The sequence below is a fragment of the Camelus dromedarius genome, chromosome 2 (assembly GCF_036321535.1).
Source record: "Camelus dromedarius isolate mCamDro1 chromosome 2, mCamDro1.pat, whole genome shotgun sequence".
Classification (NCBI taxonomy): domain Eukaryota; kingdom Metazoa; phylum Chordata; class Mammalia; order Artiodactyla; family Camelidae; genus Camelus; species Camelus dromedarius.
This window is the reverse complement of record NC_087437.1, coordinates 112,377,669-112,399,795: the sequence shown is the minus strand read 5'-3', so window position 1 is coordinate 112,399,795 and position 22,127 is coordinate 112,377,669. Positions and strand designations below refer to the sequence as shown.

Genomic DNA, 22,127 nt, shown 5'->3' with positions numbered 1-22,127 from the left:
CCGAGCATGACATCCCCTCCCCAGTAACTAACCGAGAACACTGCTGCCCAACCAGCCCGGGAGGGCAGAGCGCAGCAGCTGGCTGACGCTAGACCCGAGACTTTCACCACAGGTCTTGCTTCTGTTACCACCGTTACTTTATTTTCCCTACTAATTCCCAGACATGTGATGGTTCTCTACTCAAGACAAATGACCTGTCCCCAGTAGGTGACCAGCCGGCAGGGACTGGACCGTCTCCTCTTCCCATCCCCAAATCACCAGCACAAACCATCAATTTTTTTTTTCTCAGCTTCTTATTACAGAAGCTTTCAAACACATAGAAAGTACAGAGAAGATGGTAATCAAAGGTCATGGATTCATCACCCAACTTTATTTTTTATTGAATGAAAAATTCTTTCAATTCTATAGTGCTTTGCAATTTTTTAAAGTTTCACACATATGATTTTGTATAATCCCACAAAAGCGCTTTTATTCCCCCTATGCCTGAATCGCTCCTCCCCCTCCCCACTGGTAACCACTAGTTTGTTCTCTATATCTGACTCATCATCCAATTTTATTATACTTTTTATTATTTTTTGGTAGATAATTAGGTTTATTTATCTTATTTTTAATGGAGGTACTGGGGATTGAACCCAGGACCTCATGCATGCTAAGCATGTGCTCTAGCACTAAGCTATACCCACCCATCACCCAACTTTAAATCAACCATCAAGTCACAGCCAGTTTTGTTTCTCCTGTGCCCATCCACCTTGTCCTTGCCCCTCCCCACCTCTGGATTATTCTGAACAAATCTCAGACATGACATCATTGCAAATATGTGTAAATGTGTAAATACTTCAGTACGTATCTTGAAAAGATCTGATCTCTCCTTTAAAAAAAAGTAAACAAAATACCACTATAACACCTAAAATAAACAAACAACAATTGCTTAATATATCACAAAATATCTAGACTGTGATCACCTTTCCTCAATTGTCTTACACCTTTGTCTAGTTTGAAACAGATTCCCAAGACGTTCCATACTTTGTGTTTGCATAGACACTGAGGAAACATGAGGCTCAGCTGGCCATGCGGAAAATGAACCACTGAGAAAACACATGTATAAACTAGTATCAGGTGAGTCTTATGCCCCCTTCCAATATCTGGGAGCACACGTGTGTTCATTCAATCATTCAACAAGTGTTTACTGAATATCTGCCATGCGTCAGGCACTGTTTAAGGCTGAATTAAAGTCTGTCTTGAACATAAAAGAATTAGTGCCAGGGAAGGGTGATCAGTGAAGCCAGTAGCCTAGTAACCCCCCTAGCACAGAGGTTAGCAAATTTTTTTCATTAAAATGCCAAAGTAAATGTAGGCTCTACAGGCCAGAAAGACCTTTTTGCAACTACTCAACTCACCTGCTGTAGCACGGAAGCGGCCACAGACAAGAAATACATGAAGAGATGGGGAAACTGCATTCCGATAAAATTTTTTTTTCAATTGAGGTAGAGTTGATTTACAAAGTTAGTTTCAGATGTACAGCAAAGTCATTCAGGTATCTATATATGTATATACACATATTCTTTTTCAGATTCTTTTCCATTATAGATTATTATGAGTTATTGAATATAGTTCCCTGTGCCATACCATTAAGTCCTTGTTGTTTATCTATTTCCTATATAGTAATGTGTATCTGTTAATCCCAAGCTCCTAATTTATCCCTCCTCCATTTCCCTTTTGGTAACCATAAGTTTGTTTCCTATGTCTGTGAGTCTGCTTCTGTTTTGTAAATAAGTTCATTTGTATCATTTTTTTTTTAAGATTCTACATATAAGTGATAGATATATTTGTCTTTCTCTGTCTGACTTCACTTAGTATGGCAATCTCCAGGCCCATCCATGTTGCTGCAAATGGCAATTATTTTATTCTTTTTTATGGCCAAATAATATTCCACTGTATATATTGACATCTTTTTTTCTGATAAACTTTATCTACTTTATCTACAAAAACAGGTTGATGGGCTGGATTTGGCCACAGGCTGTGGTTTGGCAACCCTCTGGTCTAGCAAGTCACCCTCCTCAAGCACCAGCCATCGCAGTTAGTACCTGAGTTTGACCATCATACCCACCTGTTTGCTGGTTATTCAGGGTGACAGGCAGGAGTCAGGTGCACAGAGTCAGACTGCTGAGTGCAGGGGAAAGTGAAAAAACCCTGGAAACGATAAAGGAAGTTGATGCCCAAGTTCTCTTACCATTCCGATAGTGTTGGAACCAAGGCGCCATCACCCAATCAGAAACGAGGCCTGCCAGCTTAGCTTGAACACGTAAAGAGATGTTGAAACTCGGGGGGAAACCCTCTGAGAGGTTGTTTGTGGAAAAGACACACTTTGGCACAATGATGTTTGTACAGTCCACCTTACTGTTTTCTTTGTTGACGTCGTACCAGTTACTACTGGGATTGCTGCAAAGGAAAGAAAGAATTTCATTTCACAGAATTCTCACTTCGATCGTAAAGAAGTTTCCCCAGAGCTGAGTTTTTTTTTTTCTTTTTTATTGAAGTATAGTCAGTTTATAAGGTTGTGTCAATTTCTGGTGTACAGTGTAATGTTTCAGTCATACATGAACATACATTCCTTTTCATATTCTTTTTCATCATAGGTTACTACAAGATATTGATATAGTTCCCTGGGCTCTGCAGTATAAACTTGTTTATCTATTTTATATATAGTCGTTCGTACCTGCAAATCTCAAACTCCCAATTTATCCCTTCCCCTCCACCAGTAACGATAAGTTTGTTTTCTGTATCTGTGAGTCTGTTTCTGTTTTGTAAGTAAGTTCATTTGTCTTTTTTTTAGATTCTACATATAAGTGATAGCAACATGGTATTCTTCTCTTTCTGGCTTACTTCACTTAGTATGACAATCTCCAGGTCTATCTATGTTGCTGCAAATGGCATTATTTCATTCTTTTCTATGGCTGAGTAGTATTCCATTGTATAAATAAACTACAACTTCTTTATCCAGTCATCAGTCAATGGACATTTAGGTTGTTTCCATGTCTTGGCTACTGTAAATAGTGCTGCTGTGAACACTGGGGTGCAGGTGTCTTTTCAAATTAGAGTTTCCTCTGGATATATGCCCAGGAGTGGGACTGCTGGATCATATGGTAAGTCAATTTTTAGTTTTTAAAGGAGTCTCCATACTGTTTTCCATAATGGCTGCACCAAACTGCCTTCCCACCAACAGCGTATGAGGGTTCATTTTTCTCCACACCCGCTGCAGTATTTATTGTTTGTGGACTTTTTAATGACGGCCATTCTGACTGGTGTGAGGCGGTACCTCACTGTTGTTTTGATTTGCATTTCTCTGCTAATTAGCATATCAAGCATTTTTTATGTGCCTATTGTATGCCAAGAGCTGAGCTTTTGAAATGATTTTTTTCCCTTTTTTTTTTGGAGAGGGTGGTAATTAGGTATTCTTTTCTTTTTTTAAAAAAATGTATCTTTAATGGAGGTACTGGGGATTGAACTCGGGACCTTGTGTATGCTAGGCGTGCCCTCTACCACTGAGCTAATCCCTCCCCTGATAAAAGGATTTTTAAAAATTGAGATATAATTCACATACCACAAAATTCACCCATTTAAAGTGTACAATTTCAGTATATTCAGTGCTGTGCAATCATCACCACAATCCATTTTAGACTTTTATCACTCCCAAAAGAACCCCCATACCTATTAGCAGTCACTCTCCATTTCCCCCCAACCCCCCAAAGCCCTACTCTTCCATTAATCTACTTTCCGTTTCTATGGATTTGCCTGTTATGGACATTTCATACAAATGGTATTGTAAACGACGTGGCCTTCTGTGATCAGCACCCTTCACTTAGCCTGTCTCAGTATGTTTTCAAGCATGATACATTGTAGCACGTGTCAGCACTGCATCCCTTTTTATGGCCAAATAATGTCCCGTGTGCGTACACACCACATTTTGTTTATTCATTCATCTGTTGATGAACATGTGGGCTGTCTCCACTTTTTCGCTATGGTGAATAATGCTAAGAATATCCACATGAAAGTTTTTGTGTGAACATGTGTTTTCAGTTTTCTAGGGTCTATATATCTAGGAGTGGAATTGCTGGGTCAAATGGTAACTCTGTTTTTCACTATTTTCCAAAGCAGCTGCACCATTTTACATTCCCATCCACAATGTATGAGGGTTCCAGTTTCTCCGTATCCTCCCCAACACTTGTTATTATGTCTTTTTATTAGACCCATCCTAGTGGCTATATTTTTCCTGATAACTAATGATGTTGAGTGTGTTTCATATACTTATTAGCTATCTGAATACTTTCTTTGGAGAAATGTCTACCCAAATCCTTTGTCTATATTTTTACTGGGTCATGTGTCTTTTAATTGTTGAGTTGTAAGAGTTCTTTATATATTCTGTATAAATTTTTTTTTCTTTGCAGGGGAGGTAATTCGGTTTAGTTTTAGAGGAGGTACTGGGGACTGAACCCAGGACCTCGTGCATGCTAAGCATGCACTCTACCACTTGAGCTATACCCTCCCCACCTTTATATATTCTGGATACAAGTCCCTCACCAGATCTATAGCTGGCAAATATTTCCTCCCATTCTGTCCTACAACTGATTTGCATGCTCCAAACTTGGCCTCTGCAGCCTACGTCTTAGATTGTGTTCATACAAATCACACTCTTGCTTCCAGCTAGTGCAGGGTTTGTTTTTACCCCAAAGCCGCTCATTTAAAGAAAGGGTTGCCCACATGAAGACCCTGCCAAATATAAGGCCATGCATCCTTGTAAGTGAGAATGTACTCCCCAGAGTCCCAGCTCCTCATTCTCACATGGGATTCTAACCCCCAACTCGGAGCTCTGTCCTTAGGTGACAGACTTGAGAAAAGGCAGGGAGGTGGCTCTAGACACCTCAGTGGGGAGCAGCAGGCAGCGTCCCCTCTAGGGACAGGCCATGTTCTGGACAGCAACTCTGGCCTAGAAAGCAGGCCAGGGGAGACAGAAGTTAGATGAGGCTAGGGGTCACGGCCACTGGCTTTCACACACCACATGGACTTCTAAGTGTACTTCTGACCTTGACTGGAGGCTTACCTTCTATTAAAACAGTGACTGACAAGATGAAAGCCATCAAGACGTGTGGCCAGGGCTTCCACAGAAGGTGCCTGTCCTACCAGCACACCACCAAGCCCTGGGCTCACAGACCTTAATGGGGAGAGGGACCCCAACCGCAGGCACCCCTTCTCAGACTGGGGGGTGTGCCTCAGAAGGGGGAAGGTGATTTTTTTTTAAGTTATACAGATACTTAAAGGCACTCTAACCTCCTCCCGGCCGATTCCAGCTGTTGAACCGGGGCAAAGGGCCCCCTCCCTGATTCGCCAGGGAACTCACCACCTGTGTTCTGCCTCCTCCCCTCTCCTCCAAACCTGCCCCTTTCTCAGAACCACTTCTTAAAACTGTTTCTCAAAAACAGGGTTTAAAAGGGCACAAGCCATCCAAATGTAAATGACAGCTGGCACATGCAGGTCAGCAGTTTGTGGGGAAGTGGCATTCTGGAATGCTGCCTCCAATCAATTTGCAAAGGGCGAAAATAAGGTGCTGTGGGTCCCTTAGGTGAATAATGACACGAACACAGCCTCACATGCCCATCCGCAGACCCCAGCCTCTTGCCCTGCGTAAGTCAAATCAGCCCGCCTGAGCTTCACTCAGCAGGTGGTCCTGGCTCCCAGCAATGGACTCATAGGGACTGCCTCTGTCCCTGAATTTATCTAATTTTGAAAGCAACCTCATCACAAGAGGGAGCATAGTGATTAAACACAAGGACTCTGGAGCCAGACCACCAGGGTTCTCTGTTCCTCAGTCTCCTTATCTATAAAATGGGGATAAACGATGGCATCTGAGTCTGTTTGTCATGAAGGCTGAACCAGGGGACACCAGGAAAGTGCCTAGGCCAGGGCCTGGGGCCTAGAAAGCACCCAGTAAATATTTGCTAAACTCCGGGGCTGCTGCCCTGCCTCTGTTACATCACTTCTAAAAATGATTAAGTAAGTTTGTCCCTGCTGAACCCAGCAAGCCATCTTCCAGAAATGTAAGAAAACAATCGGGGCTGATTTATGTTCAAGGACATTACTTCCAACAGTCACAAACTGTCAACTATCTACACCACCCGGGAGTGGGGAAAAGTTACAAAAATCACGTCTGATACATCACATAACAAAACATGGGATAAAAATGTTCACACAGAAAGAATCACATGAAAAAATGTCACACACTTAACTACATCAAGTTAAAGGGAAAAAAAAAAAAAAGAGGAAGCAGGCCCAGAAGAGTCATCTGGGTTTTGTTTTAGTCTCGTACACACACTGGCACATTTGCAAACAAGTACATGCGTTTAGAAAAAAAGTCTACAGAGAAACACACTAAAATGAGAATAGTGATTTTTCTTGGACACCAGGTTGTTTACATTTTATTCTTTTTACTTTTTTGGGTTTTCCAGATTTTATGTAAAGAACATGTATTGCTATTAAAATTAGAAAAAAATGAAATTAAAAAAAAAATACCCTGAGAAGACTGGGCTGGGCAGGTCTTTGCCTGGCAGCAGCCCAAGTAGGATGTGACCAAGAAAAAGTCCCGCTGTCTGCTTGTCTTTGTTTTCAAGAAAAACCCGAAACTGGGTCCTTTTCTCCTTAAGTGAAATCTCCAGATTTTAAAATGTTGGCGTGAATTGGGGGAAAAAAATTTAAAGACTGTGGGCCAAACACAGCCTGTAGGCCACAGTAACTGCAACCTCTGATTTAAACTTTAAATTTTCCCACAAAGTGCTCTGCATACTTTTGGCTTTGCTGTTGTGGCTATCAAAAAACAGAGGCACCTTCATTTATGATTATAGCAACGCTTTACTGGACAGAAACAGGAGGGAAAGTTTTAAGTCTCATGAGCCTCAAAATTAAATTCTTTACTGCAACTAAGATGTCCTAAACATGTAAAATGTATCTAAAAACAAATAAACAAAAAGCAAAGGCCCTTTTTGATCAAATCTGCAATTGGAAAAAACAAAATCAGCCCTGGTTTGAGTTTTCAGGGACACCTTCAGCTTTTGCAAACAGAGACACTCACATTCAACCCATCTCTTTGTTTCTTTTTACTAAAACCAACTTCTATCGTGAAAAATTGTCCACAGAATGCTTTCCAAGTAGAAAACAAAGTGAAGTTGGTCTGTGATGTGCAACTGTCAAAGGCTTTTAGCAAATATTTCTAATATTTAGAGGTACTCAGTCAACCCACAAATGTATTTCCCTGGCCAAGGCTAAGGGATGCTCGTCAATAAATCAGCCATGACTTCCTCATACTGAAATCTTGTTTAGTTCCAGGAGACCATATTCACTAAATGCCGAGTAGGACAAGCTTCACGGGCATGTGACCTGTGCAGTGCACAAAGCAGTACTCCTAGGAGAGAGCAGCTGATCTGAAGCTCTGCTGTTGCCATCCTGAAATCCCCAACACTTTTTGAACAAGGGGCCCTGCATTTTCGTTTTGCACTGGCCCCCACAAATTATGTAGCTGGTTCTCGTGGACTGGTCCATTGATTATAGATGATCATGTTGGTAATTTACAATCACTGAAGAAATAGCTAAATGTGATTCAGAGATGGGCCTCAAATCCCAATTTAGAATCTATGCTTACTACACAAATATTGTTACAATGGACACTGAAAGGTGAAAGAGAAGTCGTCTGGAAATGTACTCCTCTAGCAAATTACCTGCCTGTGATTTTTCCAAATTCTCTACCTGTTCTTGACCACAGATACATTCCAAACTGTAGACAGTTGCAACTGCTGTCAGATGACACATAATTATCCTTTTTAGAGGTTGCCTAAGGGTTCAACCACAAGTTAACTTGACACAATTTGCTACCTTCCCACTGATGGACATGAACAGACATTGTGAGGTATAGCCCCATGAATTAAGTTTCATATTTCCTGATGGTGGGTTGTATTATCTGCTTAGGGTAAAACTAATGTGGACATTCCCATGACTCTAAATAAATAGTTGAATTATTTTCCTAGAGGGCTGTGCTAATAATAGACCCTGATCCAGCCCTGTGTCCACCAGCCACGTTCTCACAAGTACCGAGCATTCCCATGTCTCTTAATTTTGTTTCTTCAGTAATCTGAAAATGACTTAGCCAATTATTTTTACTTAGTCTACAATTAACACCTTTAACAAGGTACACAAGGACTTGGACGTTACCTTTCTTCTTTCTACATGTGACTAGACTGCAAATTGACTGATGGCCAACTGTAAAAAAGCTTGAAAAGGGGAGAGACAGAACAAGGGACCAGAATAAAATGCAAAATGGAACACCAGTTTAGAAACTGAGAATTAGTTGTTCATTAAATGAATAAAAGCCCTATTAGGCCAGACGTGGCCTAGAAGGCTAAAAGATGCCTCCTGCCCTTTCAAGACAGGAAGCCCTTTTATACAACCTTTTTCCTGAAACCAATAAGAAAATCGACTTGCACCAAACTAAGAAGCCCTGTGTTTAGACAGCTGGGCTCTCTGATGGCCAGCATCCTCGCAGCCTTCAGACGAGTGGGAGGTTGTGAAATCTCTGTCCTTGGAGATTTTAAAAATACAAGATAAGTATCTGCTTCCCATGGATTTGCTTACAATCCCGCCAAGAGCAAGACAAAGCAGTTGGCCTCAGATCCCATAACAACCCACCCTCCACCCCACCTCCACACCCAGGAAGGAGGCGGACAGAAAGGTCGCTTACTACTGATGCTGCACCTGGTAGACCACCGGTCTCAAGTCATTGCTCAGGGTCACCGGCTCCCAGCTCAGAGCCTGCTGCGTGTTGTACAGGTAGACCTTCAGGTTTCGAGGAGCAGGCAGCTGGGAAAGGGAGTCTGGGAAGGGGCAGAGAATGAGAGCAGAGGGAAGAGGCGGGAGAGAAAGGGAGGGTCAAGAGGAGAGAAATCAATTACAAAAATATTCAAATGCACTCTACCAAACTGTTCATTCGCCTCGGTTTTTGGAATTACCCTTTCTCCCTAGCACGTCTCCCCACCCCTTTAGCCTCTGACTGAAGACAGCACCACTGACACAGACTGTGGGAAAAAGAGGGGCTTGAGGCTGCCTTTCCAGCTGCGGGCTCCAGTTCTTATGAAAGGGTCCTGGGCATGGAGTCTGGTGGAACCAAAACACCTGGCCTACCTTTAGTAAGTGCAGGTAATTTAATAGACCGGATCTCAGTTCCCTCTTTAGGAATCTGCAGAAGGTTGAGGGAGGATTAAATTGGTGGACAACGGACATGCATTAGCCCCAGGCTTAGTACCAAGGGAGTTCATGGGTAATCCTACACACACACACACACACACACACACTGAGCCAGGCGTGCCAAGCCCAGAAGCATCTGGGAGGGTCAGGACTTATCTTCTAGGCTTCATCAGAGTTGCCACGCTTCTCAAGGACCCCAGCATCACCATCACTGATGTGCTAGTTAAAATGCAGAGTCCCAGGCCCCACCTCCCACCAGGAAATCTGCAAGTTCAAGCCGCTTCTCAGGTGATTCTTAGGCACTTTGAAGTCTGAGAACTACAAACAACAAAATAACACGCTCCCCAGGGAACCATCACCAAAATCAGCATCTCCCTCCCCGGGGTGACCTGGAAGACACAATCTCAACCGCCCCAAGCAGGTGCTGGTTTACAGGGTTGGGCTAGAGGCTGCAAGCACAGAAGCCTTTCCTCTTGTAAGAAAACAGAGGGTAATGATAAGACTTTCTCTGAGATTAAAAGATTAATGAGAAACACCCAGAGGTGGAAAGGAAAGTTTGAAAACATGCTGTTCCAGAATTCAAAGCAGGAAATCCAAACCACACATTTTCAGTAAATGCATCCAGTCTTAAAGAAGGGTGCCTGCACTGGCTGATGGCCCGGCCTGCCGCCCCTCTTCTGAAGGAGGCATTAGCTATGCTTGTTCCTTTACACAACACCCATGGTCTTCACAGCTCCCACCTTGGGCTGACCTTCATTCCAGATCTTAATTCAACCAGCTAACTTGACACTCCTGCTCATTCACACCAGGCCTTGTGGAAGCCGGGTCAAAGGCAGACAGACAGGGTGGCAGGAGGCTGGTCTCCGGGGCAGGCCCATTCCACACACCGTGGCTGTCATGGCCCAGCAGATCCCAAAACTGAGCCAAGAGATAAACATCTGCTTCCAGAAGGGGCTGTGCAGGGCCCCAGGGGTAAGCACCCATCAAAGTGTCTCAGAGCCCTCCTTCTACTGTCTAATGGTTTCCTACTGATGCGGAAATAAATTACCACCAATGGAGTGTCTTAACCCAGATTTATGCTCTTACAGTTCTAGAGATCAGAAGTTTGAAACAGGTCTCACTGGGCCAATGTCAAGGTCTCAGCAGGGTTCTGTTCCTCCTGGAAGCCCTAAGGGAGAAATGGGTCCTTGTCTTTTTCCTTCCTTAGAAGCCGCTCACATTCTTTGCCTCGCGGTCTCCTCCTCCAGCAATGCTGGGCAGAGTCCTCATGCTTCTGCCTCCCTCTTCCATCTTCCAAGGACATTTGTCACTATACGGGGCCCACGGAGCCCAACAACCCCCAGGATCATCTCCCCACGACAAGATCCCTTTTGCCACGTAAGGTAACACTGTTACAAGTTCTGGGGATTAGGACGTGGACATCTTTGGGGACCATTATTCTGCCTGCCATAGTGCCCCCTCCCCATCTCCGGGGAGGAGCCAGCGGGAGTTCCCTCTGCCTTCACCCTCGCCCCAGTCTAGACATTGAGGTGAGAAAGGGTGCACCAAGGGGCCAGTGATGAAGGAAAGGCTTCCACCCCCAAATGACACGTGTACCCGAAGAAAGACTTCTCGGTAAGAATTGGAGTCTCCAGATGAGTCTTTCACTTTCTTCAGCTTTCATTTTACCTAGGTGGGGAGAGGGGACCTGCAGTTTTGCTCTTGTATTTGAGTTTCTCGGAATCCCCTGTCTCACCACATTCAGAGAAGAAAATGCATCTTAGAAACCGTGGATTTCACAGCCAAGTCCGAGAGACGGCCCACTCACTAACACCCGGCCCTCCGCGCCTCTCAGAAGGCCCCTCCCTGACCCGCCTCCCGTGGCCACCTTCTTGTTCCTGGGAAACGCTGGGCACACTTCCACCTCGTCTTGACCTTGCTGCTCCATTTCTCTGGAACCTTCTTTCCCTCTGTGCCATGGCTCCCCCTCCCTGCCCACTCCCTTCAGGTGCCACCATACAGAGCAGTTTCCTGCCTAAAAAGCTCAGGGCACGGGGCTCCCGATCCCTGCTTAGCTTGTCTCCTGGTTTTCCCACCACCTGGGTCCTTGGTATACGCCCTGGTGGTGAGGAGCATGGGTTCCCGAACTAAACTGCCTGAGTTCAAAGCCACACACTCCGTGCGGGACTTTCGGCAAGTTGTTTCACCTTTGTGTGCCTCGGCTGTCTCATATGCAGATGGAAATGAAAACAGTGCGACTTCAAAGGGTTGTTATGGGCAGATTCTCTTATACCAACCGCTTAAGAGTAGCTCTGTAAGAAGCAACAACCTCTCCTCCTCTCTGCCATCTGCTCAGCAGCCGCAAAACAGCAACTTTGCATGAGTGCATCTCCATCCATGTTGGCCAGGCTGGTGCCCAGATCGGTAATGCCTGCTGGAAGCTCTACTGCCTGGAACACGGCATCCAGCCCGATGGCCTGATGCCAAGTGACAAGACCTTTGGGGGAGAAGACGACTCCTTCAACACCTTCAGTGAGACAGGCGCTGGCAACCATCTGCCCAGGGCAGTGTTTGTCGACCTGGAACCTACAGTCATTGATGAAGTTCGCACTGGCACCTACCGCCAGCTCTTCCACCCTGAGCAGCTCATCACAGGCAAAGAAGATGCTGCCAGTAACTATGCCCGCAGTCACTACACCATTGGCAAGGGGATCATTGACCTTGTTGTGGACCAAATTCGGAAACTGGCTGACCAGTGCACAGGTCTTCAGGGCTTCTTGGTTTTCCACAGCTTCGGTGGGGGAACTGGTTCTGGGTTGACCTCCCTTGCTGATGGAACGTCTCTCTGTTGATTATGGCAAGAAGTCCAAGCTGGAGTTCTCCGTTTACCCAGACTCCCAGGTTTCCACAGCTGTAGTTGAGCCCTACAACTCCATCCTCACCACCCACACCACCCTGGAGCACTCTGATTGTGCCTTCATGGTAGACAACGAGGCCATCTATGGCATCTGTTGTAGAAACCTCGATATTGAGCGCCCAACCTACACAAACCTGAATAGGCTGATAGGTCAAACTGTATCCTCCATCACTGCTTCCTTGAGGTTTGATGGAGCCCTGAATGTCGATCTGATAGAATTCCAAACTAACCTGGTACCCTATCCTCTCATCCACTTCCCTCTGGCCACATATGCCCCTGTCATCTCTGCTGAGAAAGCCTACCATGAACAGCTTTCTGTAGCAGAGATCACCAACGATTGCTTTGAGCCAGCCAACCAGATAGTGAAAAGTGACCCTCACCATGGTAAACACATGGCCTGCTGCCTGTTGTACCGTGGTGACGTGGTCCCCAAAGATGTCAGTGCTGCCATTGCCACCATCAAGACCAAGTGTTATCCAGTTTGTGGACTGGTGCCCCACTGGCTTCAAAGTTGGCATTAATTACCAGCCTCCCACCGTGGTACCTAGTGGAGACCTGGCCAAAGTACAGTGAGCTGTGTGCATGCTGAGCAACACCATAGCCATTGCTGAGGCCTGGGCTCGCCTGGACCACAAGTGTGCCAAGCATGCCTTTGTTCACTGGTACGTGGGTAAGGGCACGGAGGAAGGAGAGTTTTCTGAGGCCCGTGAGGACATGGCTGCCCTTGAGAAGGATTATGAGGAGGTGGGTGTAGGTTCTGTTGAAGGAGAAGGAGAGGAAGGAGGAGAGGAACACCGAAGTTAAAATGTCACAAAGGTGCTGCTTTTACAGGGAAGCTTATTCTGTTTTAAACATTGAAGAGTCGTGGTCTGATCAGTTAATCTGTATGTATCAGTATATACTCTCATACACAATTACTGACCTATGCTTTAAAATACAACGCTTTGTTACAGGCCCAAGCTATCCATTTCTCTCATGGATTTGAATAAAGTATTCCCTGTCTTAAATGGAAAAAAAAAAAAAAGGGTCGTTAGGAGTCAGAGGCACACGCGGGTTGATTTTATATGCGGAGCTGGGAACAGCGTGAGCACATGGTTGCTTCCTCTCTAGGCAGCTGCTCATCAAAAGCCTCCTCCAGACTCTTGAGCAGCGAGCTCCAGGAAGGTGGGGTGCGGCTGGATTCGGGGGCTGCTTCACCCCCAGTGCCTGGCAGAGGATTTGGGGAAGGAGTAGCCTGCAGCCCAGCAGCCAGCTCTCCTTTAGGGATCACGGAGCCCATTTCTGTGTCCTCAGCGTTGCACTTGTCCATTCGAAACCCTCGCTAAGCTTGGGCTCTCTTTCCCTTCCTTGCTTCCAGTGTAAGTCCTGCCTTTTTCTCTGGTCTCAGAGGCTGGGGCAGGGGGTGGGTACAGCTTTAGACTGTGGACTTATCTGGATGGATCTGAAGAGTCAGCATATCTAGGGCCCTAGCACCTGCTGTCAGTGGTGCTAACAAGGGCTCTGCGAGAAGAGAGTTTTTGGACTAAGGGCTTTGGCTGGAATCCTGCCTCCGAGAGCCCCGGGATCCTGCCATGACCCAACCCGAGCCTCAGTATCCCCATGAATAATGAAATGATACCATCTCTCCCAGAGATGGAGTGAGTGGCAAATGCAGGACCATGAATGAAAAGCAAGCCAGACACTGCTGCTCAGTGTGGTTTTTAAGACGTGACTCTTTCAGGGTGTCCTGATGGATGGCTGCTTCTGCAGGTGGCGAGCAGCAACCTGTGACCCAGACCCTGCCTTCAGTGACCACCAACAGGGCGCCCAGCTCCACGCTGACCACTGTATTCAATGGTCTGACCCTGTCATAGGCAGAACAGTGGCCTCCCAAAGATGTCTGTGTCCTGTGAACGCATTAGGTCACACGGCAAAGGAGAGTTCAAGTTGCAGATGAAATTTAGGTTCCTAATCCAAAGACCTAAAAACAAGGAGATTATCCTCGAATATCTGAGCGGACCCAATGTCATCTCAAGGATGTTTCTCTAGAAGCTGGAAAAGGCAAGGAAATGATTTTCCTCCTAGAACCCTCAGAAAGGAACCCATCTCTACAACACCCTGATTTTAGCCCAGTGAAACCTGCACGCGGCGGCTGACCTCCAGGACTGTAAGATGCTCAATTTAGTTCTAGGTATTTTCGCCATAAGCTTTTTTTCCTATAGACATCTTTGCCACAAGCATTTTCACTGCAAACATTTTCACTGAATAACTAACTGGCTGTAAGGCAATTTAGCTGTAAAAAGTAAAATAATGAAAAATAAAAGAGAGACATTAAAAGAACAGGATGAAACATGAAAAAATGAATGACAAAATTTAAAAGACTTCACTGTGAAATAAAAACTATTTGAGTATGTTTAAAATGTGTACAGATTCATGGCAATACTGGGCAAATACCTGATTTTATTTTGTGGGTTTTACAAAGCACTAGTCTTCAAAGTTTTTCGTTCATCAAATTTCACTTTTTTTTTTTTTTGCTTGATTTGTCTCACACTTCTTCTTTCAGTAAGCGAGGAGTTGGTTTCCACACAACGGGTCACATGTTTGTCACCGAGCTTTGTACTGTGTTGTGAGGGCCTCTGTACTGTTGTGTGTTCTTGGCATACTGTCACAGGTCCATTGATAGATGCTCATCTCCATAGGAAATGTTCGCTCAACTTTGTGCTTTCACGGCCCTCTAGGCCTCTTTCTTTCCCAAGGTGGTATGTTTCAAAATAAGAAACCAATTCTTGGAGCAAATCATTGCTATCTGTCAGCTGGATAAAGCCATCAATAATTTCACTAACTGGAAGAAATGCTAACACATTTCAAACCACCTGAAACCAAACTGTCAAACCAAACTGTCAACCAGTTATTTTATCTTTTGTGGCAAAATTGCCTTTATGGCCCATTTAGTTATGCAGTGAAAATGTTTGAAGTGAAAATACTTGCAATAAAGGTAGCTATCGCAAAGGCGCTCACAGCAAAGATTCCAGACACGAAGAAATTTGTGCTGTATTGAGGCACTAAGTCGGTGGTCATTTGTTACAGCAACAAGAGGGAACTGATACGGTCCCTGGAGATGGATACCACACCTTTAATGACACCCCAGCTCCAACGTGATAAAAGCTCACAGTCCCAAGCAGGGTGTACACAGCCTCGCTCGACCTTCCTTTTCCATGGTCTCTGGGGCCATGGTTCATTAACTGTTAATGGTTAGAAGACAGAACCTAGGTAGATGTCAAGTGTGTCCTCCGCATCTCACAGCTCTTTCTGTTCCACATTCTGGCCTCAACTGGCCACTTCTGATCCACCCTGGATCCGAATGTTTGAGAGTTTACATGTTTTTAAGAATTGGCTATTCTGGGTCTGAAGAACTTAGTTTGATTAACACATCATACACAGATACTAAAATAAAGTACAACTAACATTAAAGTTAATCATTCAATCTTGACAATCTAAGACCCTTCAGGATCTTTCCATGGATGGGTCACTATGATGAACATCAGTGATCCCACCTCCAGCACCGGGCAGGCGAGCAGAAGTCAAAACACATTCCCTGAGTCCTCACCCACAACCAGAAGTCGCTCCCGTCAGTAAATACTGGACATCACCTTATTTACCTAGACCACCTGTCTCTTCCTTTACAGCTCTTAGCCCTTTTTTTGATCAATGAAGCATTTTTAAAATTAACATATTTTTCTTTGTATGTAAAGGAGGAACTGTAACTCTCCCTAGGTGGACATATAACCCTTTTCTGCGAAAGAGGATGGTTTGGTTTCCTCAGGAGTAAAACGGGGCTATGACCTACTTTCAAAGAATGGGAGAGAAAATTAAGAGAGATGATGTATATAAAGCACTTAACACCTCGTCTGATTTAGAAGAGTGACCCAATAAATGGTGGCCATTACTATCTTTTATAGAATTTGCCACCATGTATTTCAGCTACTTGGTAGTATAATGTGGTGCTGCTTTGCAAAGGATCTATAAAGGACCAGATTATTCACCATGCATCCCACAGACCCAGACTTTTGCAGACTACAGTGAAAGGTCATCACTAGAAAGATGGACATGCTCATGGGTATTGCAGCAATATCAAATTGCAAAGTTTCTAAATACTTCTCCCAACCTCTGGAGTCATGGCAGACAAGTCACAAACAAAATAAAGTCACAAAAAGTTTACAGACCAATTGGGAGCAGCACTAGTATAAGGCACCACTTGCCATCACCCAGCTTGGGCAATTACCAACATTTTACCAATGTTCAAATCTCATCGGAAGGAGGCCCAGGGAAGGGGCAGACATAGGTTGTTCAAGACTTGAAGCTGGGGAGCAGTAGAGTCAGGATTCAAACTTATTTGTCTGACCCTCAGGGAGGAGCTGCCATTTAAGCAGGAGCACTTATCCTCACATGCAAGGCCCCTCTTGTCAAGGACCTGAGGAATTTAAGGGCTTTTGTAAGGGATGCTGGCTGGTAGAAGAAACAAACCCAAACAACACCTTGAGATTTCAAGTGGGAGGAAACTTCTAAATTCTTGAGACTTTTTAAGTGTTACCCAACCAGTGATATCAGCCTCTCTATGGGAAAGAGCCCAGCAAAACACACACACATACACATGCACAGAGAGAATGTTCTCCTACGTCCATCTGTCACTGAGGTCTTTATATTTTTTTTTCTTTTCTTCCTCCCTCCCTCCCTCCCTTCCTTCCTGAGTACAGGAGCCGGTGATTTTTATATTTGGCTTTTACCTGTGGTCAGTTAGAGTCAGAGGTAAGGAGGCTGAGCTCAGGTAAGGGACTGAACAGATGGGAGCAACGCTGGGATTAAAAGTCTGGCTCCGCTGACCCCCTATAGGCAACACAACTGGGGGTCCGGACTTTTCTGGGTCCTGTCCTGAGTGCTGCTTCCCATCTAGCTGACCATCTGGAGGTCACACCCGCTATCAAACACACCTGGCCACAGTAACACTGAGTTACGGTTGCGACCTCCAAGACGGAGGTCTCTGCATATGACTGGCCTTCGTGGCACGAAGCTGGAAGGCAGGCAGGCCTGGGAGCGGGCTTCTAGCTCAGGCCAGTGGGGAGGTCACTCCAGGCAGAGGCTACATTCAGGCGGCCCAGGAGAATCGTCTGGGGACGGTAGGGGCAGCCTTTTCTCCAGCCCTGGATTCGATTTTTTCTTTGTTCATTTTGAGAAATGCGGAGAGGTCAGCCGGGTTAGTTTTGGGGTGCGGAGGCGCGGGGGTGGGAGACAAGGAGCAGGGTGGGGCTCCGGCCGTCCCGCGGCTCTTCGGGCTGCGGCAGCTCCTAGCCCCGAGGCTGCCCGGAATTCCCCGCCCCGCGCCGTCCACCCCACACCCGCTTAGCTCCCTGCTGGCCCCTATCCACTGCCCGCAGACCCCAGCCGATCGGGGCAGCCCTGCAGACCCTCAACCGATCGGGACTCCCTGCAGACCCCCACCCGCTAGGAACACCCCGTTTACATCTAACCGATCGGGGTTCCCATGGATCCCCCACATGCCGAGGCTCCCCGCGGACTCCTACCCGTGCGACGACGCCTCCGTCGGGCGTCGGGGGTCGGTCCCAGGCCCTGCTTACCTGCCGGGGGCGCCGCTGCGCCGCAGCCGCTGAGCCACAGCAGCAGTGGCAGTAACAGCCACAGCGGCGGTGGCGGCGGCGGCGGCCGCATGGCCCGGGGCTCTGGGCGCCGCAGGCTCGGCGGCGGCTCTGGGCGCGGCCTGGCCCCGGCACGGGGTCGCCAAGCCGCTCACGTCGCCACTGAGGCGGCCATGGCGGGCGCAGGGCGCGCGGGGCCCGCCTCTTCCCGAGCGGAGGCGGCGTTGGCGGCGCGTCCCGGGCAACAGGGAGCCCCGCTCGGCCTCCGCGCCCAGGCCGGCCCCTCCCGGCGCCGCGCCCCGCCCCGCCCCGCGCGGAGAAGCCGCCGCGCTCCTGCGCCCCCGCCCGCCGCAGGGACTTTCCTCGCGCCCCCCATCCCCGCCTGCGCTCCTGGGAACCGCAGCCCGGGGCGCACGGCTCCCCTCGGCCCGAGCGCCCAGCACGGCCCAGGCCTTCCTCTGCGGCCGCCCGAGCCGGGACCCCGCCGAGGCCGGCCTCGCCGAGCCAGCGCTGAGCCAGCGCAGAGCCGGCCGGCCTGGGCCTGGCCCCGAGGAGGGCGGACCCCGCCGGACGCCACGACTGGGGGAGCTTGCGACCCCTCTGGAAGAACCCGTGAATCCCAAGGCCGGGGCGGGGCTCTTGTGGAGCCCCCTACCCGCACCCCACCTCCTCTTCTCCCTGATGCCTGGGGTCACACAATTCGGCCATTCCTCCCTTACGTTTAAACTGTTGCCTGCTTATTAGTATCTTAAGTACGGATTCGGCTCTTGACCCTTTTTGGAAAATAGTTTTAAGCGTATAGTAGTTTGAAAGGGCCTGGTGAAGGAAGGAGAGGGGCTTCGCGGGACAGTGGACGCGCAGCAACGCGGAAGGAGAGAGAAATGCCCTACATTTCGTAATGATCTGTGGGTTTGGCCCTGGTTCAGGCTATGAAGTGTATGAGGGCGGAACCTCAGGAGCCGGTGGGTGCGGGGGGAGGTAGGGAGGAGGCCTGCTCTCAGAGTCTGAGGCTGCGCTCTCTCCAGTTTGATGCTAGCAAGGATGTGAGTCTCTTTTGTTCTCCCAAGATGCAGCTTAAACCGAGCTCAGAAGGGACGGAAGGGGGCAAAAAAGGGAATGATTGGCTGGAAGACCAAGAATGAAAGAAGAGGGTTATCGGAGCCTGCTGGACTACTTGGCAGCCTAATGTTTGGCAACGCCAAGCTTTACTTTTGGACCTTCTGCATTTTATTTCCTTACTATAGATCTCTTTTGCAGTTAGCCACTGTTGTAAAAATGTGTGACGAAATATCTAGCAGTATTTGAATGATGCTTTGAATGAGTTTTTCAAGACAGACGTGTTTATACTGTGAAGGAAAAGCCCAGCTGGGCTAACAAGCTAAGTCACAAATCTAAGTGTGATAAGTGTCAGTTTACTGTTCTAAGTTCTGCTGGGCTAACTTATAAATCTGAAGTTTAGTGTCAGTTTACTGGGCTAACAAGCTAACTCGTAAATCCAAGCTCAACAAGTGTCAGTAACGTGATCTGTTCCAAATTGATAAGCTCCAGTGTACTGATTCCTTGCTTTTTGTTGTTTGAGCCTTATTGGCTAATAGCCCCATACTTGTAATTAACCCTATAAAACCACATGTGCATGTCTTGGAGGTGCTCAGAGCTTCGGAGCAGAAGCCCCTCTGAGCCCACCGGCATAATAAATCTGAGTACTCCAACCCTCCGAGTGGTGCTTGTTTCTTGGCTGGCCTGTCATTTCCGTAACAATACATTTGTCAAAGAAGCAGGGTATAAGTCAGAATCTTTGCGAAAATGACACATTGAAAATGACTGGAGGAAGTACGCCAAAACACTGATGTGAATTTCTGTTTTCTTTCTCTTTTTTTTTTAATGCTTTTCTCTTTTTCCCCAGTGGGTATGTTTTCCTTTTATAATCAGGAAAGAAACATCAAGTGAAAGAAAAGGACAGATGTGCTTGTGTCCCGGCCCAGGCTAGGGAAGACTTATGATCGCCTTTGATTTAGAGTTCTCAGGAGCAGTGACGGTGAACCCTGTGGTCTTTGAGGAGTACATGCAAAACCCCGGGAGTACTTTTTTCTCCTCCGCTGGAGAATCTCCCTCCAAAGGTCTTCTCTGCTAAAAAGAGGGTTTGTGTTTTCCTGACAATCCTTGGCAGACGCTAGAAGGAGCACACCCAGTTCACTACTCAGAGAGGCATCCTGCTGTCACCTCAAGCACACAGTGTCAGAGTGAGATGGGAAGGGGACAGGGGCACAGCCATTCAAGGAATGCTACAGCAATTAACATCAAAATGGTAAGATTCAACCCCCAGTAGGCCTTGAGGCTCAAGATGGTGGGAGATTTAACTTCTAGCAGATCTTGAGCTTCTTTATACGCTCATTGTAATATATTAACATGGTAAGTAACACGCCCACAGGCACCATGGCAGTCCCAAGGCTAGCCACAAAAGGTCAAAGAGTAGGAAATGGCCAACTTCCTGGGAATCCCAGCCCCTTCCCCAAGCTACTTAGACTGATCCTTCCACTTATTAGCATATGAAGCCACCAAGCCTATAAAAACTAGCGGGCTCGGCACCTAGTGGCTGCCCCTCTCCCTCTTCCAAGATGGCCCACATTCTCTCTGTGGAGTGTGTACCTACTTTTAATCTGAGCACCCAACCCCCACACCTCGTGGCCTTTCTCTTGCCTTTCAATGTATCTCTCTGAATAAATCTACCTTCACTCAACTGTGGCTCACTCTTGAATTCTTTCCTGCGCAAAGCCAAGGACCCACACTTGGCGGGGTACATCCCATGGGCTCAACCGAGACCTGAAATACAGCCCTCCCCGAGCCCCACATCTGTTTTCCTGCATCAAGAGTAAGTAACTGTTCCCCAACTCCAAGGCTGCTTGCCATCAAAAGGCCAGTTTCCAGTGGCTGGCATTTCGGTTTCCTCTTCCTCCTGGGTAGAAGACTTTGAAGTCATGGATGGATGACTCTTCCACGGAATCCTCAATCTGAAGAGAACAGGCAGTCAATCTTGCTGAAATTTCTTGCGAAAGAGGTCTAGCATCTACTGCCTTTATCTGGTTCCATCTTACCCCACAGAGCATCATGCAATACTTTTGGTTATTGCATGTGACCTGTAAGTGGATTCCTATCTGCAGCTCCTCCCTCTTTGTAGGCAGGTTTACTGAGAAACTGCTGAGTGCTTACACCTCAGTGGCCCTCCTTTCCACAGCCTCCTCCCCGGCCTTGCAAGGGGTTCCCCGCACTGTGTTCACTTGGTCATATGCTTTTGTGAAATCTGCCAAGTAAGCGATTTTAGCCACAGTCGTTCAGACCTCTGTCTCTTTCCTCTTTGACTTCTCCTTTGACACTTCTCACATAGGCTGCTGTTGGCAGTGGCGGCGGTGTTTTCCAGAAAAGTCTTGACTTTATATATCAACAGCAAATTGTGAAGTTAAAAGAAACTTTTCTAAATTGTCGAAAAGAAGAAACATTTTGATAAATCATTCTCGAGGAAAAACTGAATTAACTTTTTATTCTTTCTGTAGAGCATATTTTAAAAGGTTGTCATAGGGAGAGGCAAAGAGTACCTAAACAGAAATGCCTGTTAGAGAGTATTAGAGAGGTATGTCAGCCAGTTAGCTGGTACAAATATTTTATTTTTCTGAATTTTGTGATGTTAGTGGTATTTGGCAGCTTTTGAAATTTTGTAACTTTTGATTTATTTTCTCATTCTAAGTAAATACTTTTGTACCTAATTTTGTACTCTTAATTGTGTATTCTTTTACAAATGTTGTATAAACATGGTATATAAACTTCAACCTTACAAAACCTGGATCACCCAGTCCCTTCCTGTGAACTTGCGACCTTCTGGCCAGTTGATCTTCCTGAAATGTTTTCCTCAAGCTAATCACCTAGAGGGGCTTACCTCCCCTCCCTCAGGAGGGTGGATGAGGGGTGAGAGAGAAGCCAGGAGTGCTTCTGGCTATGTCAGACCGCTCGGTCCTCACACTTCGGGGGGTCACGAGAGCCATCTCTCGGGTGAGGACCAAGACTCAGAGAATTAAGTAACTTGCTCTGCTGTGGACTTGTACTGTATCTGTCTAGTGAAGCCATAACTAGAATTCCCCTCCTTTCATAGTTCTGAGTCACCATGGGCCAAGGGGGATTTTTTAAGATAGGATGTGGAAGGTAGAAGGGAAGATTCAGCCACATTCCTTTACTCTCAGGAGGCTGGGGCAGGGCATGGAGCATTGCTGAAGCTCACAACATCATGGCTTATCTGCTAGTGTCCTGGGAAGCAGCTAGGACTGTAGATT

The 22,127-nt window shown here is 46.7% G+C and overlaps 1 protein-coding gene and 1 pseudogene across 2 annotated transcripts in view; one reads left to right on the top strand and one right to left on the bottom strand.

Moving 5' to 3' along the window:
- IFNGR2 (interferon gamma receptor 2) overlaps window positions 1-17,948 on the bottom strand; it is a 28,577-nt gene extending 10,629 nt beyond the window's left edge. The window contains exons 1-3 of one of the 2 annotated variants that reach the window (XM_031459119.2): window positions 17,791-17,948; window positions 8,780-8,912; window positions 2,231-2,439 (exon numbers count right to left, since the gene is read on the bottom strand). In XM_031459119.2, coding sequence (XP_031314979.2) covers window positions 2,231-2,439; window positions 8,780-8,912; window positions 17,791-17,881 — 433 coding nt within the window. In that variant the 5' untranslated portion in view covers window positions 17,882-17,948. Of the gene's footprint in view, window positions 1-2,230; window positions 2,440-8,779; window positions 8,913-17,736 lie in introns of both variants that reach the window. The other variant, XM_031459127.2, reaches the window with a different exon arrangement.
- Window positions 11,449-13,353, top strand: LOC105089888 (tubulin alpha-1A chain-like; annotated as a pseudogene).
- Window positions 17,949-22,127: the final 4,179 nt, after the last annotated feature.